The sequence below is a fragment of the Malaclemys terrapin genome, chromosome 9 (assembly GCF_027887155.1).
Source record: "Malaclemys terrapin pileata isolate rMalTer1 chromosome 9, rMalTer1.hap1, whole genome shotgun sequence".
Classification (NCBI taxonomy): Eukaryota; Metazoa; Chordata; order Testudines; family Emydidae; genus Malaclemys; species Malaclemys terrapin.
Window position 1 is genome coordinate 49,770,014 of NC_071513.1, and position 17,942 is coordinate 49,787,955.

Below are 17,942 nucleotides of genomic sequence, written 5' to 3' on the forward strand. Positions count from 1 at the left end.
AGCACCACACAAACTAGGAGTGAAATGGGCAGGCTAGTGGGTGTGGTACCTAGCCTGGCATTAATCTCATTGCTCGCTCAGCTGGCCCACTAACTGTCCCCACACAGCTGGGCTCTAACTATTGCCCCAGCACAGAAGGAGGGTAGCAGCCAGCCAGGGCCTGGACTAAAACCTGCACCTCCTGCTGCCCCCGGCCTGTGCTCTGGCCACGGGTTCTCGCCAGCAGCCCCTGGCTGTATGCTGGGCTCGGCTCGGCTCGGCTCAGCTCCGCCTACGTGGGCTTGTGAAGGGCCAATTGGCAAGTTCCGGCCTCCCAACTTGTGGGAAGCGCGGGTGTGGCTCCGCCCCGTCCCACCAGATCTCGGGGTCGGTGCTGGCCAATTAGGGCTGGGTCCGCTGGGATTGCGGCTGGGCTTGTGATGGCCGCCTGAGGAGCGAGTGCAAGGGCCGGGATCCAGGGCGGGCACGCGAGCCGGCGTGGACGGTTGGAAACGGCGGCGTGTGAGGCAGGCGCGCGGTAGGTTGCCGGGGGCTGTGCAGACAGTGGGGGTTGGGATCCGGGAGCGCTGGGGCGCGGCGGGGCGGGGAAGCCACCGCTCGCCCGGGGTGATTGAGCTCAGAGACCTGGTGGGGCTCTGGCCCTGAGCAGGGGGCACGCGGGTCTGTGCCCAACAGCCGGGCTGCTCCTCCTCCCTCTCTTCGGCCCTTCCGGGGGTGGGGTGAGCTGAGCTGGTTTCTCTTGCTCCCGCAGCCGAGGGGGGATGTGGGGCTCATAGGGCCATGGGGGCCGAGAGCGAGCCTCTGTCCCGGCCCCTCCCGTGTGTGTGTGTGTGTGTGGAGGGGGGGCGAGCTGTGTCCCGGAGCCTGAGGGGTGGTCCCTACGAGTCGAGTAGCGCTTGGGTACTCTGCCCGCCGTGACAGCTCCTGCGCTCCCCGGGGGCCGCACGGGAACCGGCCCTGCAGTTGCTTTCCTTGCCCGCGGTGCCCCTTTCTTTTCCCCCATGGGACAGGTAGAGCCAGCAAGCCGAGGGTGTGCCGGAACAGATGGTGCCCACTGCCTTCTGTGCGTGGATAAAGGTGCTCCTCTTATCTGTCCTGTAGTTACGGCCCACAAGCTGGGTGGGGGTGGGGGAGAGCCAGGGACATGTTCATAAACAAGCTCTCCGTACCCGTGACAGTGGCAGCATCTCAGTTTTTCCTTGACTGGCTGCTGAAAGTTAGGGTATGCCATGATCTTCCCTGGTCATGGGTGGGCAGCTAACACTAGCTGGTGCCAGCTCCTTTGGGATATTTCCTGTGGAAATGTTCACTTGCTCTCTGACTAGTTTTTGAAACTTTAAAACACACACACAGACACACACACTGCCAAAAAACAACAACCCCACACACAACAAAAAAGTTGAGTGCATTTCATTGTTATAGAAGCTTCTTTTATTACACTCTAAATTAGGGATGTAAAATATTAAATGGTTAACCGGTAAGGATTAGTCTTACTGTTAACTGGCCCTAACCATTAACCCCCCGGCTGGTCACCCCCGGCGTGGCCCCAGCCCCTCTCCCTTTAATCTGTTAACTGGTTAAACAATATAATTTTAATCGTTTAAATGGTTAGTTAACATTTTAAAGGATATTTACATCCCTACTCTAAACACTTCTAACTGGCTTTTAGGGTTAAGCTCTCAGCCAGTTACAAGTAGTGGCAGCCCTTGTGTACAAAACATCAGTCCTTTTTTTAATATAAATCATTACATTGGCACCTCTATATGCTCATTACTGTAATTCTGGTTCAGTATCTTGTTTCTTAAGTTTAATATACATGGTCTGTTTAGAAAAAAGTTTGCAATGTGTTCTGTAATCCTTGTGCACGAGGGGCATTATATATATGTAATTGCTTTGCCTACTGCTGAACTTCTGGAGGCTTCTATGGAGAGAGGGGTCACAGTTGTTTAAAGTGCGCAATTATGACATTATTCTGCACTGTAAGACAGAAAATGAAGAAATATTGATAGTCTGTTTGAAAGAGCAAGGTGTATATGTGCTAGAGAATCAAGTTGTCACTTATAGTAGCTTATTTTCTTGCCAAACAATATTTTAAAATAAATTTGCAATATGGAACATTCTTCAAAAAGTTCCTGCCCATGTGTATCAAAATCATAGTGATGTTTTCATACTGACTTTGTGGGAAAAGTTCTGTGTGTTCCAAATGAACCAGCTGGGAGATGCAAAGCACTTTGTAACATGTTTTTCAGGAATTGTGCTTGAAAATTCACCACAGGTTCCTTTAACCCACTGCAAAAAGGGTGGGTTTTTTTGTTTTTTTGTTTGTTGTTTTTTTGCTTGTACATTTAAACTATTTTGCAGTTGTGATGTTTTTATAATTGCTTTAAATTTCTTAGCTAGAAAAAATGTTATGGTTTAATAATTTAGTGGCTCAAAATTGGAAATTACGTTCTGAGTTAAATATAAAAATTAAAGGCAGATTGCAAGTTTTTTCTTATTTTAAAACTGCTTCAGATTTTTAATACTTTTTTTTTTTTTTTTTAAACCAAGGAACGTTTTATTTTGAGTCCAGCAATTAAAAAAAAAAAAATCAGAAGTATTTCTCACTATGTATAGCTGGAAATCACATATAGTGTGAAAATAAATACAAAATGGTGTGTGTGTGTGTATATGTATATGTGTGTGTATATATATATATATATATATATATAAATATAAAAATCATAATATACACCTCTACCTCGATATAATGCTCTCCTTGGAAGCCAAAAAATCTTACCGCGTTATAGGTAAAACCGCATTATATTGCGCTTACTTTGATCCACTGGAGTGCACAGCCCTGCCCCCCCGGAGCACTGCTTTACCGTGTTATATCCGAATTCATGTTATATCGGGTCACGTTATATCGGGGTAGAGGTGTATACACACACACAAAGTAAACTGTGGGGAAACATATTTTTCTCTAATTTTAGGTAACTAGTAGGCAAATAATTTCAGCTTTCAGAGTATGTGGACAAGTAGGTTTTTTTTTTTTTTTTCAAACTCTGTCTATAGTGAAGAGTGCATTAGAAATAAATGGATATAATTTTTTTAAAGAAAAAGCATGTTTATTACAAAACAAATAAATTAAAAATTAAGCCCGACATTCAATTTATGTTCTCTTATGTGGTAGCTGAATGGAGAGCACTAACAGTACGGTTTCTGTGTAGTTGAGGTTGTGCAGTTTCTATGTGAAATTGAGAAAATCAGCGCTGCAAGTGTAGCATTCTTCACAGTGGCTTGTAAGATGACATGTTATATGGGGAATCCTGCAGTACCCATTTATGATGCTGCCATTTAAAGGCACAGGCTGGATCCTTGGCCCCATTAAGCTTTTCTTTGTGCTGCTCTGGTGGTGTAATGCAAACTTAAAGTTGGCACAAGTGGCCTGCTGAGGAATCCCTTTGTGTAGAGGAGTCCTGCCGTGATGTAGAGCTGGTGTAGCAGATAGCCAGATATCCCCACATTCATTGGAACCTCTAGTGCAGGGGATGTGGCTGAGGAAAGGGAGCATGGCTAGTCCTTTGTGCTTAAACAATTCCTAGTTGCTAAAACTGTCCCTTGGGCCCATTGTAGATGGTGCAATTTAGAACAGACACAAAATTACTGTCTAAGTTACTTCTTTGTGACAGGACTGTCAATCCACAGATCTCCAAAAGTGATGCTAAGTCACCTTTTCCATGTCCCTTTCCCCAAACTGCAGTGGGCACAAAGTGGCTGGTCCTGATGATCTGGGCCAGAGTGCAAACAACAAACTTGAAGTTTTTTTTCTTCTTTGATTCATGTCATCGTTTGAAGTGTAGTTTTTCTTCTTCTTTCCATATTTTCAAGCAAAATGTTAGTGATGAGCACTTTGTATTGGGTGTACTAATTGAACGGCAACATTTTCAAACGTAACTGATATTTTTGCATACTTGACTTAATCTGGTTGGCATGCTGACTCCCTAATAATTTGGAACTGTTATCTGTTTCAGAATCCTACATCATGAGGCTTCCTAGCTGCCAACACTGGTTGGAATAATTTAGACTCGGTGCTAATCATTCCCTGTTCAAGTTTCTTCTCACTACTTGCTCCCATGTTCTCTGCCCATACTTTCCTGTTTCCTGTCCATATTTCTGATTGACTGTTTTTAGTTTGTTACTGCTTGTTTTTTGTCTCTGTTTTTGTTTTTTTTTTTCTTCCCCAGTAGTTGGCTTTTTCAAACTCATTTTGATCAATTTTTATTTTTTTAAATATTGAAATTTGATTATTTTGGTAGTTGAACAAATAAGTACCTAGGACTCCATGTATAATTTTTCAATGTAGAATTATGCTTTCTGTTTGTAGAATCTTCATTTTGAAATGTCATTTAATGAAAAATATCTATTTTTTTTCTTAGGCATTATTCTCTATATTCCCCTTTAGGTATTTGACATTGTTGCTGAATAATGGGGGAGATAGAAGGAACGTACAGAATACTGCAGACTCCTGGTTCTCGTTTGGGAGTCCAGAAGAATACCGGAGTGAGTACGCTGGAGCCAGAGCAGAATCTTTCTACAGCAATGGCAATGACACCTGCCAAAATGCATGAGAGGGATCTACTGATTAAAATAAAACTGTTGGACAACACTGTGGAAGTACTTGCTGTTGAGGTAAGAAAGAGGTTCAGTCTGGTTTCAGGTAATGTAGAATTTACTGTATATACTGGTGCATAAACTGACAAAATTTCAAGGGAATTTCTGGAATGGACGTTCATATAAGACTCAAAACAAGGGAAGAGAGAAGCCTCTGGTCCTCCTTCAGATTATAGAGCAGGTTCGCAAACAGCTCACTCGTATAGACCTCATTTGCTCATCTAAGACCTGCAAGTGTGGATCTTATAAGGAGCATAGATGTTAGTATCAGAATTATGTATTTAAAATAACTTCTGTTTCACTGAACAAATATCACAAAGATAACTTATGAGAGTTGGTTAATACACAGGAATATACAGTAATTAAGAATGTTAATGTATTTTGCATTGTTAGAGCTTCAGGTATCCAGATGTGACCACTTTATTTTATACTTTCATGTCTCTCTTGGAGATCTTGCAAAATTATTTTTCATTTCCTGATTAAAGACATAGTTCTCTCTTGATTTGGAGGTGGGGAAATCTTAAAATCTGTTTTCTTAAGTCCAACTTTTTGCACCTTCTTAAAATGAATTTGTGACATCAAACCACACAGCTTGGCAATTTTGAGTGTCCTTTCCACAGTGATCTGACAGTGCTCCCTGAAAGGTTAGCCTTGGCATCTAGGTCTTTATTGCTGGGTCAGAATTATGGTTGCTGAGTAGTTGAGGCAACCTTTAAAAATTAAAAATTGTGGGGTTGCTGTAGAAACAACTGAATATAATCTGTTTCTTCTCTTTACTTCTCCTTTTCTCCTCCCCCACCCACCCAAAAAGTAAACTGAAAATATTTCACAGATAATAGGGTTAGAAAACGCCTTTCTATTTCAGTTAAGATACACTCAACTTTCAGGTTATTCTACATTAGTAAAATCCTGACTCTTTTAGAGCAAATGCACAAAGCTTTAAATTGCTGTGCAGACTTCAGCCGGTTTTACTAAAAAAAAAAAAAAAGCAAGAAGAGTGACCTCACTTAGAAATGTAGAAATTGGTAGTTTTTCTTTGCGTGATTGTCCGGATATTTTTACTCTTGGTGTACGTGTGCCTCATGTGTGCAAGATCTGCTTCTTTTGGCCAATGGTGTTTGTAAGGGCATTGGTGCAGCCCGAGGTGTTCTTGCCCTCCCACCCCAGGCATACAGAGCAGAGTGGACCAAATCATCCCTCATTTTCTTCTTCCTGCCTGTGGCAGCAAGACAGAACTCTTGCAGTGTCTGCCTGCTTTGCTGCACCAGGGGTCAGCACCATGTCCGTGGTATTTTTAAAAAAAATTGAATGACATAAACGCGCTCCCCCCGTCTGTCACTAAGTGTAGTAATTTTGTCAAGTGTCCATCGTGCAACATGGTGGTGCTGACCCCTGTGCTGCACCCTGAGCTAGGTGGTAGGTAAGGGTTAGGTGTGGGGTAGGTGGGTAGTTTGTCTTGTTGCTTATTGGCAGCATGCAGCAATTTTTTAAAACTTTAGTAAGGTTCTAGGTTTAAGGTTAGAATCTTTCTGCTTGCCTGAGGTTTCAGAGCCACTTAATGACAGGTACTCTTGGTGCCTATGTTGTTTAGGAGAGGAACATATTCCTGAGCAATGTACCGTATGTCGATCCTTCTCTAAGCAGACTGAAAAAGCTAGAGAAGCCGGCCTAAAATGTTTCTTCTGGAGTGGCTATGCAAGCCTCCTTGGACATAGAAAGGAAGGACACAGCTAGAAATCAGTTTTGTGGTCAGTCCCTTTCTATGAGCACCCTGGGTAGGTGTCATTTCATCCTAAGCTCCTGGGCTGTGTTGACCAAGAGGCCTCCGTTATCTGCCTCCATTCAGGCTTCTAGAACTTCTTATGGGTAGGAAGGAGCACTGCTCCAGAGTTGTAGATCACCCTCTCCAGTGCCTACTTAGACTTATTTTCTCAACCCAGAGAAGAAAGGGGTTGGTGTCCTATTCTGGAGGTCCTCACATCCGAGCTGTGTTTAGCATCCTAGCAAACCCTGTGCTTCTGTCCGCATTTGGCACCATCTTTCAATGGTTTGTGTACTGCGCGCCCTACCTCTTTCAGGCTGCAGAATGCTGACCAGTATGCTGCTTGCTCTGCCCAACATGTCACAAGTGGCAGTGGAGTTATTCCTTAAACTAAAAAGTCAAGAGGAGTGCGACGTTGATCTCGCCACATGTAGTAGCTATGACATGAGATTGCTTGTGGCTTTCACAGAGGTGCTGACCACAGTGGAACTCTGCTTTTGGGCTCGGGAAACAAGCACTGAGTGATGGGGTCACATTGTAATGCACATCTGGGATGACGAGCAGTGGCTGCAGAACTTTCGCATGAGGAAAGCCACATTAATGGGACTGTGTGATGAGCTCGCCCCAGCCCTGCGGCGCAAGGACACGAGAATGAGAGCTCCCCTGTCATTGGAGAAGTGCGTGGCGATTGCACTGTGGAAGTTGGCTACTCCAGACTGCTACCAATCAGTTGCTAACCAGTTCAGAGTGGAAAAGTCGACCGTTGGACTCGTGTTGATGGAAGTGTGCAGGGCCATTAATCGCATCCTGCTGCGAAAGACCGTGACTCTGGACATCCTGCATGATATTGTGGATGGCTTTGCACAAATGAGCTTCCCTAACTGCTGAGGGGCGATAGATGGCACGTGCATTCCAATTCTGGCACCAGACCACCTAGCCACTGAGTATATTAATTGGAAGGGGTATTTCTCAATGGTTCTCCAGGCGCTTGTGGATCACTGTGGACGTTTCATGGACATTAACTCAGATTGATCTGAAAGATGCGCTCGTCGTGCATCTTTCCAGAACACTGGCCTGTTCAGGAAGCTGCAAGCAGGGACTTTCTTCCTGGACCAGAAGATCACTGTAGGGGAAGTTGAAATGCCCATTGTGATCCTTGGAGACCCCACCTACCCCTTAATGCTGTGGCTTATGAAGCTGTACATGGGGCAACTTGACAGCAGCAAGGAGCGGTTTAACAACAGGCTGAAAATAACTGAGTGTGAATTTGGCCGTGTAAAAGCCTCCTGGCGATACCTGTATGGGAAACTGGACATGGCCAATGACAATATTCCTGTGCTTATAGCTGTGTGCTGTACGCTCCATTATATTTGTGAAGAGAAGAGTGAAAGCTTCACTCAGGGCTGGACCGCAGAGGATCAGCGCCTGGAGGTTGAGTTTGAACAGCCAGAGACTAGGCCTATTAGCGAGGCACAGCGTGGAGCCATAAGGATCAAGGATGCCTTGAGGCAGCAATTTGAAGCTGAAAGCCAGTAATATTTGTTGCTATGCTCGGGATTGCAGTGCTTGTAATGCTAGGAGGTGATTGGTGCACATGATGCAAGAAGGGGCCTTAACATAATTGTATGTTGCTTTGCAGTGCTCTTTTTGCTTTCACTTAATAGAATAAAGATTGCTTTCAAACAAACACAATTCTTTTATTAAAAGACAACAACTGGAGGAGAGAGAGTCAAATGAAAAAAATCATCAGCAGGGATGGTGGAAGGGAAGGTATCAGGAGGAAGAGGGGTCCCGGAATGGCTACAGATTTGTGTATGTCCAGGGATCATACCCAGCCTTCTCCTTTGGAGTACAATGCAGCAGGTGCTGTACTTCAGCAGGGCCAAACTAGAGGGATGGGTGTTGAGTGTAGTGGTAGTTCATACTGCTGGACTGTGAGGAGAGAGGAGTGGAATGTTGCGGGTAGAGAGTGGAGCCAGGAGGTTGATAAGTGTGTTGGCGGGGTGTGTGTGTGAGGACGCATGGGAAGGAGTTTTGTGACAGAGGCTGCAGGGGAGGGAGGGAGGGCGCAGAGCTGCTCTGTTTGAAGAGCTAGTATCGCCTGGAATGTGTCCACTTGGCGCTCCATAACGTTTAAGAGCCGCTCCATGGGTTCTTTCTGGTGTGCCGTGTTCTCCTTTTGGTCCCTCTTCTTGCTGTCCCGCTACTCCTTCAATTCTCAGCGGTGGAGTGCATCATAACCTCATGGAGAAAGTCCTCCTTAGTTTTTCGTAGCTGCTTTCTAATTCTGCGCAGCTGTTCTGCTGCCGATAAGGGAGGGTGGCCTCCCAAGGTCATCTCTGTGAAGTTTAAATGCAACATTTTACAGAAGCAGTATTGTTTGCAACACAGACAACACTGATTCAGTGCTTTAAAACACAGCCAGTACTCTCACACCTGTCACTAACTGGCTGACCCCAGACAAGCACACATGAGCCACAAGACCCCCAAAATGGTGAGTAGCCGCAAGGGCAGGATGAATCACTCTTCCTGGACCCTGCTGTACAGTGGGCATGTGGCTCTTGGGGAGAGCCAGCACAGTATGGGGGGCTTGATAATCATTCCTGTCCCCACACTTTCCACAAGATGTGATCATTATGGAAGATATCTCGCTGCTGGGGGTGAGCAGGGAATCCAGAGAGGGTCTTCTCTAAGCCTGTGGCTTCCATTCTGGCCCCTATGGGGGTCGCCTGTGCGCAGCAATGGTCTCTCTTCCCTCCCTCCCCACCCCCCGTGATGGCACAGTGGTGTGTGAAAGTTACTGTTAATGGGGCAAGAAATAAAGCAGCTCTGCCAAGGAACCTGCCGCAGTGGATTGCCCAGTATATCCACGAGAGTTTCCTGGAGATTTCTGAGGGAGATTCCCATGAAGTGAGTGAGTCTGTCAACAGCCTGTTCTGCTGCTCAGAATAGGCATGCAGTGGGAGACAAGCCTGATTTCTGCAACCCTCCTGCTCCCAACAGATTGCTTCAGCAATTCCCAAAATCAGATCCACTTACCAGGGGACTCCTGTTCGTCCAAGATTTCCTCCTCCTGGCTTGTTCCGCTCTCAACTGGCATGTGAGCCAACGAAGTATCCACAGGGGCCTTCGCAGTGGAGGTGGGGTCGCCGCCGAGTATTACATCCAGCTCTTTGTAGAACCGGCAGCTCATGGGCGCAGCACCGGAGCAGCCGTTTGCTGCCTGCCCCTTGTGGTAGGCGTTCCACAGCTCCTTCACTTTTACCCAACACTTCAGTGTGTCCCGGACCCTTTCTATCATGCATCATGAAATCTGTCCATAGATATCATAATTCCTATGGCTGGAGCGCAGCTGGGACTGCACAGCTTCCTCTCCCCAAATGCTGATGAGGTCCAGCAGCTCTGCATTGCTCCAAGCGGGGGATTGCCTGGTGTGTGGAGCAGGCATGGCCACCTGGAAAGATGCACTGAGACCACTGCATGCATCACTGAGCAAACAGGAAAGGGACTTTAAAATTTGCAAAGGAATGTATGGGGTGGGGATGATGGTTGGTCACCTGAGGACAGGGCAGTAAAGTACAAACCGATGACCAGAGAGGTGAGAACAGATATTGTGGGACACCTCCCGGAGTCCAATTGCAGCGCTGTAGTTGCCACGGTGTCTACAGTGGCATATAGTGCTGTAGCCCCGGTGCAGAAAGCTCTACTCCTCTTGTCAGGGTTGTGTGGTGTTTTTTTTTGTTTTTATTATTTAAAGAGCGCTACAACTGCGCAGTTTCTGCATACTAAGTGGCTTGGCAGTGTGTACATCTTGGGAGTTACAATGCAGAAAGTTGCTTTACTGCGCAGAAACTTGCCAGTGTAGACTGGGCCTACCCCATTATCCTCCTCAAAACTCTTCTCTGCTGTGATGTCTACCAAAAACATGACAATTTTTAGGCTGCTAGTGTGTTGAGACTATCATGCTTATTAATATTTTCTCACCATCTGTCTGTATCCATCTGTTATCTCTTGTCTTACACTTAGATTGTAAGCTCCTTGGGGTGGGCACTGTCTTTTTGTTCAGTGTTTGTACAGCACCTAGCACAATGGAATCCTGGTCTGTGAGTGGGGCTTCTAGGCAGTACGGTAATAAAAATAATAAATAAAAGTAGAGTAGACTGTATGAATAGTGTCACAGTATAGCAGACATCTCATTGGACTGCTGTATTAGTTGAATACAAAGCCCCTCTTTCCTTCTTCTCTTTAAAAGTTAACTTGTCAGATGTCTGGAGAGGAGTAACAGCCACATACTGCTGATTGTGAAGAAGTATTTGGAATTCTCCAGCTTCTCGGGGTGGTGTAGGGCTATGAATAAGGAATGACATTAGCACAGCCAGCTAGAGAAGACAGGGGTCAGGGAATAACGACAAGCCGAGTGGCTGCTTTTGTAAAGCAGTCCTGAGAGCAGGGGAAGATCAGGCCTCTGAGCAGCTGTTCCAGGATCAGATGATAATAACATGTGACTCTTGCCTACTCGCTCTTCGTGCATGTGAGGAGTTTTCACAGAACTAAACAGGTGGAAATTACTAACTGTTCGTGTTTTTCACAAATGTAAAATAACACAAAATAAAGTGAAAGACGGCCATTAAAATGATGCCTCTGACTCCTGTACCATGGGCCTGGCTCTGGGCATTGTGATTTGATGTGCAAGCTTGCAGTGCTGTTCAGGTTTAGCCCTGTCATGATGATGCGTGGAGGGATGGCTGAACCAGATGTGAGTGAGTGGCTGGCACTGCAACCCTGCAGGCCAAGTTGCAATGCCTTGCAGACAGGAGCTGCTGCTGCAGGGTGAGTGTGGGGTGGGCTTGCTAAGCAGGGCCTCCCATCCTCTGGGGGCAGGACTTCCCTCCTGGAGAGGGATAGATACAACAACCCTCCCTCCCCCTCCAATAAAATAAAATAAGAATTTCATTGGGCTCTAAAAATTACTGAGTCTGGGACTGGAATGTTGAATTTGTAGCTAACTGCTTCAGGTAAAAAGGCTTTTGCATGACTTATGGCTTGTTGATTCAAAAACTTTTCATGCTACTTGAATTATCTAGGGCCATGAGCTCTGTTATGGAGGACTGAATAGGAACACTGCACATAAAGGACAAAAACTCATAATGAGTGGACATGCCCATGAGCTTGTCTTTAAACTCCCTAACAGTGGAGGGTGTGTGTGTGTGTCTACTGAGGGAGATATGTGGGGAAGATGGTCTGCTGTGATGTATTCTTTCTAAGTGGGTGTTTGATTTCAATTACTGATAGACATGCAAACTTGTATATGCGAAAAGAGAGGTCTTAAGTGAACTAGTTATTTGTACTTCTGTCTGGACTTCACTTCTTACAGCTCTTTAAGGAGAGAAGGCGGAATAGAAGATTTGTGAGACCAATACAGCTGAGAACAAGGGTTGCTGATTTTCAGTCAGTCACTGGAAATTACATACACAGGAGCTTGTGAGCCTTTTGGAGCTTAAGACAGAAAGGAGGCCACAATTTCTAGGAATGGCTCATTCTGAGTTCTTAAGCATATTGTGACAAAGTTCTTCCTCTATCTTGGTGGGTCCTGCGCTTATTGGCAGATTTTCTTGCCTCAGAGATTCACCATGTGGGTTGGGGAACAGCCCAGAGACCTTCCCCTCTCGAAGAACCCACAGTCCAGGTCAATTGGGAGGTTTGGGGGGAACCCGGGCCCGCCCTCTACTCCGGGTTCCAGCCCAGGGCCCTATGGACTACAGCTGCCTATAGTGCCTCCTGTAACAGCTGCATGACAGCCACAACTCCCTGGGCTACTTCCCCATGGCCTCCTCCAAACACCTTCCTTATTCTCACCACAGGACCTTCCTCCTGGTGTCTGATAACGCTTGTGCTCCTCAGTCCTCCAGCAGCACACCCTCTCACTCTCAGCTCCTTGCACCTCTTGCTCCCAGCTCCTCACACTTGCACCACAAACTGAAGTGAGCTCCTTTTAAAACCCAGGTGCCCTGATTAGCCTGCCTTAATTGATTCTAGCAGCTTCTTCTTAATTGGCTCCATGAATCCTAATTAGCCTGCCTGCCTTAACTGGTTTTAGCAGGTTCCTGATTACTCTAGTGCAGCCCCTGCTCTGGTCCCTCAGGGAACAGAAAACTACTCATCCAGTGACCAGTATATTTGCCTTCTATCAGACTCCTGTACCCCACTGGTCTGGGTCTGTCACAATAGCTTTATTATAGAGCGGAGCCTAGCTGTTCTGGCACTCTGCACAAGGCAGAGTTAAGGTTGTCTGTGTTTGACTTGGTGACTTAGGGCTGGTCTACAGTACGATTTTAGGTCGAATTTAGCAGCGTTACCTCGATTTAAGCCTGGACCTGTCCACATGACGAAGCCTCTTTTTTTGCCTTAAAGGGCTCTTTAAATCTATTTCTTTACTCCACCTCCGACAAGGGGATTAGCGCTGAAATTGGCCTTGCTGGGTCGAATTTGGGGTACTGTGGACTCAATTCGAAGGTATTGGCCTCCGGGAGCTATCCCAGAGTGCTCCATTGTGACCGCTCTGGGACAGCGCTCTCAACTCGGATGCACTGGCCAAGTAGACAGGAAAAGGCCGCGAACTTTTGAATCTCATTTCCTGTTTGGCAAGCGCGGCAAGGTGCAGGTGAGTGCAGATCTCATCAGCAGAGGTGACTATGATGGAGTCCCAGGATCGCAAAAGAGCTCCAGCATGGACCGAATGGGAGGTACGGGATCTGCTCGCCGTATGGGGAGACGAATCCGTGCTAGCTGAACTCTGTTCCAGTAAACAAAATGCCAAAACATTAGAAAGTCTCAAAGGGCATGAAGGACAGAGGCCATAACAGGGACGCACAGCAGTGCCGCATAAAAATTAAGGAGCTAAGACAAGCCTACCAAAAAAACAGAGAGGCAAACAGCCGCTCCGGATCAGAGCCCCGAACATGCTGCTTCTATGATGAGCTGCATGCCATGCTAGGGGGTGCAGCCACCAGTACCCCAACCCTGTGCTTTGACTCCGTCAATGGAGAATCACGCAACACGCAAGCGGTTTTTGGGGACGAGGAAGATAGCTCGCAGAAAGGAAGCGGAGAAACCGCTTTTCCCAACAGCCAAGATATGTTTTTCACCCTGGACCTGGAGCCAGTAACCCCTGAACCCACCCAAGGCATGCTCCCGGACCCTGAAGGCGGAGAAGGGACCTCTGGTGAGTGTACCTTTGTAAATATTACACATGGTTTAAAAGCAAGCATTGTTAATGATTAATTTGCCCTGGCATTCGCGGCCAGTACAGCTACTGGAAAAGTCTGTTAACATATATGGGGATGGAGTGGAAATCCTCCAGGGACATCTCCATAAAGTTCTTCTGGATGTACTCCCAAAGCTTTTGCAAAAGGTTTCTGGGTAGGGCAGCCTTATTCCGGCCGCCATGGTAGGACACTTTACCACTCCAAGCCAATAGCACGTAGGCAGGAATCATTGCATAGCAAAACATGCCAGCATATGGTCCTGGAGTTTGCTGGCATTCAAACAACATCCCTTCCTTATCTCTCTGTGTTATCCTCAGGAGAGTGAGATCATTCATGGTCACCTGGTTGAAATAGGGTGCTTTTATTAAGGGGACATTCAGAGGTGCCCGTTCCTGCTTGGCTGTGGCTGAACAGAAATGTTCCTCACTGTTAGCCACGTGGTGGGGGGAGGGGTGAAGCGGTCATCCCAGAGAATTGGGTGTGTGTAGGGGGGTTATTTGGGTTTGTGCTGCACGCTAACCCATAAACCACAGCCCCTCCTTTGAAATTGCCAACCCATTTTAAATGGCCAACCCAACGGCCGCTTGGTCTGGGAAATGAGGGCGCTGCTATTTGAAACCATTCCCACATGTTATGAAGGTTAAAGAAGCCAAAAGACTGTGGCTTACCATGGCTGCCTGCAAGCTGAATTTTGTTGCCTGGCACTGCGTTAGTGATCTGTCACACCAAACCGGCAGGCCCTCAATATAAGAGGCAAAATGCAACCTTGTAACAAAAGCACGTGCTGTGTAATGTGAACAGCAAAGTTTAACGTGAAAGAATGTGCCCATTGTTCTCTAAAATGTCTTTTTAACTACCACTCTCCCTTTTTCCCACACCAGCTGCAAATGTTTCTCCTTTGCAGAGGCTAGCGAAGATTAGAAGGCGAAAAAATGCACTCGGGATGAAATGTTCTCTGAGCTTCTGCTGTCCTCCCGCACTGACAGAGCACAGCAGAATGCGTGGAGGCAGACAGTGTCAGAGTGCAGGAGAACACAATATGAATGCGCGGAGAGGTGGCGGGCTGAAGATGATAGGTGGCGTCAGCTTGCTGACAGAAGGCAAGAGTCGATGCTCAGGCTGCTGGAAGATCAAACTCATATGCTCCAGCGTATGGTTGAGCTGTAGGAAAGGCAGCAGGAGCACAGACCACTGCTACAGCCCCTGTGTAACCAACAGCCCTCCTCCCAAGTTCCACAGCCTCCTCACCCAGACGCCCAAGAACATGGTGTGGGCCTCTGGCCACCCAGCCACTCCACCTCAGAGGATTGCCCAAGCAACAGAAGGCTGGCCTTCAATAAGTGTTAAAGTTATAAAGTTTTAAAGTTTTTTAAATGCAGGGTGGCCTTGTCCTTCCCTCCTCCCCCACTCCTCCCGGGCTACCTTGGCAGTTATCCCCCTATTTGTGTGATGAATTAATAAAGAATGCATGAATATGAAGTAACAGTGACTTTATTGCCTCTGCAAGTGGTGATTGAAGGGTGGGGGCATGGAGGGTGGCTAGCTTTATAGGGAAGTAGAGTGTACCAAAGGGCGGGGGGGACTTAATCAAGGAGAAACAAACAGAACTTTCACACCGTAGCCTGGCCAGTCATGAAACTGGTTTTCAAAGCTTCTCTGATGCACACCGCGCCCTCCTGTACTCTTCTAACCGCCCTGGTTTCTGGCTGCGTGTAATCAGCGGCCAGGCGATTTGCCTCAACCTCCCACCCCACCATAAATGTCTCCCCCTTATTCTCATAGATATTGTGAAGCTCACAGCAAGCAGTAATAACAATGGGAATATTGGTTTCGCTGAGGTCTATCGGAGTCAGTAAACTGCACCAGCTCGCTTTTAAACATCCAAATGCACATTCTACCACCATTCTGCACTTGCTCAGCCTATAGTTGAACAGCTCCTGACTACTGTCCAGGTTGCCTGTGTATGGCTTCATGAGCCATGGCATTAAGGGGTAGGCTGGGTCCCCAAGGATAACTATAGGCATTTCAACAACCCCAACGGTTATTTTCTGGTCTGGGAAGAAAGTCCCTTCCTGTAGCTTTTGAAACAGACCAAAGTTCCTGAAGATGCAAGCATCATGTACCTTTCCCGGCCATCCCACGTTGATGTTGGTGAAACGTCCCTTGTGATCCACCAGTGCTTGCAGCAGCATTGAAACATACCCCTTGCGGTTTATGTACTAGCTGGCTTGGTGCTCCGGTGCCAAGATAGGGATATGGGTTCCGTCTATTGCCCCACCACAGTTAGGGAATCCCATTGCAGCAAAGCCATCCACTATGACCTGCACATTTCCTAGAGTCACTACCTTTGATATCAGCAGCTCTTTGATTGCGTTGGCTACTTGGATCACAGCAGCCCCCACAGTAGATTTGCCCACTCCAAATTGATTCCCGACTGACCGGTAGCTGTCTGGCGTTGCAAGCTTCCACAGGGCTATCGCCACTCGCTTCTCAACTGTGAGGGCTGCTCTCATCTTGGTATTCTGGCATTTCAGGGCAGGGGAAAGCAAGTCACAAAGTTCTATGAAAGTGCCCTTACGCATGCAAAAGTTTCGCAGCCATTGGGAATCATCCCAGACCCGCAATACTATGCGGTCCCACCAGTCTGTGCTTGTTTCCCGGGCCCAGAATCAGTGTTCCACGGCATGAACCTGCCCCATTAACACCATGATGTGCACATTAGCAGGGCCCGTACTTTGTGAGAAGTCTATGTCCATGTCTATGTCCTCATCACCGCACTGCCGTTGCCTCCTCGCCTGGTTTTGCTTTGGCAGGTTCTGGTTCTGCATATACTCCAGGATAATGCACATGGTGCTTATAATGCTCATAATTGCCACTGTGATCTGAACGGGCTCCATGATCCCAGTGCTATGGCGTCTGGGCTGAAAAAAGACGCAAAACGATTGTCTGCCGTTGCTCTGACGGAGGGAGGGCGACTGATGACGTGGCTTACAGGGAATTTAAAATCAACAAAGGGGGTGGCTTTGCATCAAGGAGAAACACAAACAACTGTCAAGCAGAATGGCCTCCTCAAGGATTGAACTCAAAACCCTGGGTTTAGCAGGCCATTGATTTCACGGAGGGAGGAAGCAAATGAATACAAAACAAATTGGGTCTATTTCTTGTTTTGATCCACTCCATCTATCTTTTACATCTTTAGGCTGGCAGAAGATGCTGCATTACGACTGCTAGCCATCGTCATCTCCTGAGTGCTTGGCAGAAGATGGGAATGACCTGGCTGAGTCACTCCCATGTCTGTCCAGGTGCCCCTGACCGACCTCACCGAGGTCGGCTAAAAGAGCACCCAGGAGTACAACGATGATGGCTACCAGTCGTAATGCACAGTCTGCTGCCAAAAGGCAATGAGCTGCTGCTGTGTAGCAATGCAGTCCCATATCTGCCGGCACCCAGGAGACGTATGGTGAAGTGAGCGGGCTCCATGCTTGCCGTGGTATGGCGTCTGCACAGGTAACCCAGGAAAAAAGGTGTGAAACGATTGTGTGCCGTTGCTTTCATGGAGGGAGGGAGAGAGGAGGGGCCTGACAACATGTACCCAGAATCACCCACGACGCTGTTTTTGCCTCATCAGGCATTGGGATCTCAACCCAGAATTCCAATGGGCGGCGAAGACTGCGGGAACTGTGGAATAGCTACTCACAGTGCAACGCTCCGGAAGTCGACGCTAGCCTCGGTACTGTGGCCGCAGTCCGCTGACTTAATGCACTTAGAGCATTTTGTGTGGGGAGACACAAAATCGACTGTATAAAAACGATTTCTAAAAAACTGACTTCTATAAATTTGACCTAATTTCGTAGTGTAGACCTACCCTTAGTAAAACTGACTTGCTAAAGGACTTGAGGGTATGTATTACTTTATTCCTTATTTCTGTACTTTTTGGTTTTGAGTTTGCAAAAGGGACAATAATGCCAAACTTAAGTGGTTCTCACAGAGTATCTTATCTGAGTTTATTTCAGTTCCTCTCAAAGGAAATGATTTAATTTACTTTAAATAAAATTTGTACACATTTAATTCCTTACAGATTATAAATACAGTCTGGTCAATGTTCAGGTGTATAAGCAGGCAAAATTGTACTGTGTTCAGTAGTTTTCAGATTTTTCTGTGGATTTGGAAGGCCTTGTTACATATCAAGGAAAAGTCCATCATTCTTGAAGAAATACTCCCTGCAATTTTATATGTAATACTTATATATTTTAGTTGAGGAA

General features: G+C 46.7%; 2 protein-coding genes across 8 annotated transcripts in view; both read left to right on the forward strand.

Moving 5' to 3' along the window:
* Positions 1-366: 366 nt before the first annotated feature.
* FARP2 (FERM, ARH/RhoGEF and pleckstrin domain protein 2) overlaps positions 367-17,942 on the forward strand; it is a 197,296-nt gene continuing 179,720 nt past the window's right edge. For 6 of the 7 annotated variants that reach the window (XR_008446209.1, XM_054039883.1, XM_054039877.1 and 3 more), the window contains exons 1-2: positions 367-517; positions 4,419-4,671. Coding sequence is in view for 6 of the 7 variants with exons in the window: in XM_054039883.1 (XP_053895858.1) it covers positions 4,468-4,671 (204 nt within the window). In the remaining variant the exon portion in view is untranslated. The remainder of the gene's footprint in view (positions 518-4,418; positions 4,672-17,942) is intronic. The other variant, XM_054039878.1, reaches the window with a different exon arrangement.
* On the forward strand, positions 13,154-15,101 carry LOC128843237 (uncharacterized). The gene is made up of 2 exons (XM_054039901.1): positions 13,154-13,637; positions 14,562-15,101. Exons 1-2 carry the CDS (start codon positions 13,256-13,258, stop codon positions 15,041-15,043), a joined length of 864 nt encoding a protein of 287 aa, XP_053895876.1. The 5' UTR covers positions 13,154-13,255; the 3' UTR covers positions 15,044-15,101.

Coding starts and splice junctions, on each gene's coding strand:
- LOC128843237 (XM_054039901.1), top strand. CDS start 13,256: ATGAAGGACAGAGGCCATAACAGGGACGCACAGCAGTGCCGCATAAAA. Junction 13,638..14,561: donor AGGCGGAGAAGGGACCTCTG/GTGAGTGTACCT, acceptor TTCCCACACCAG/CTGCAAATGTTTCTCCTTTG.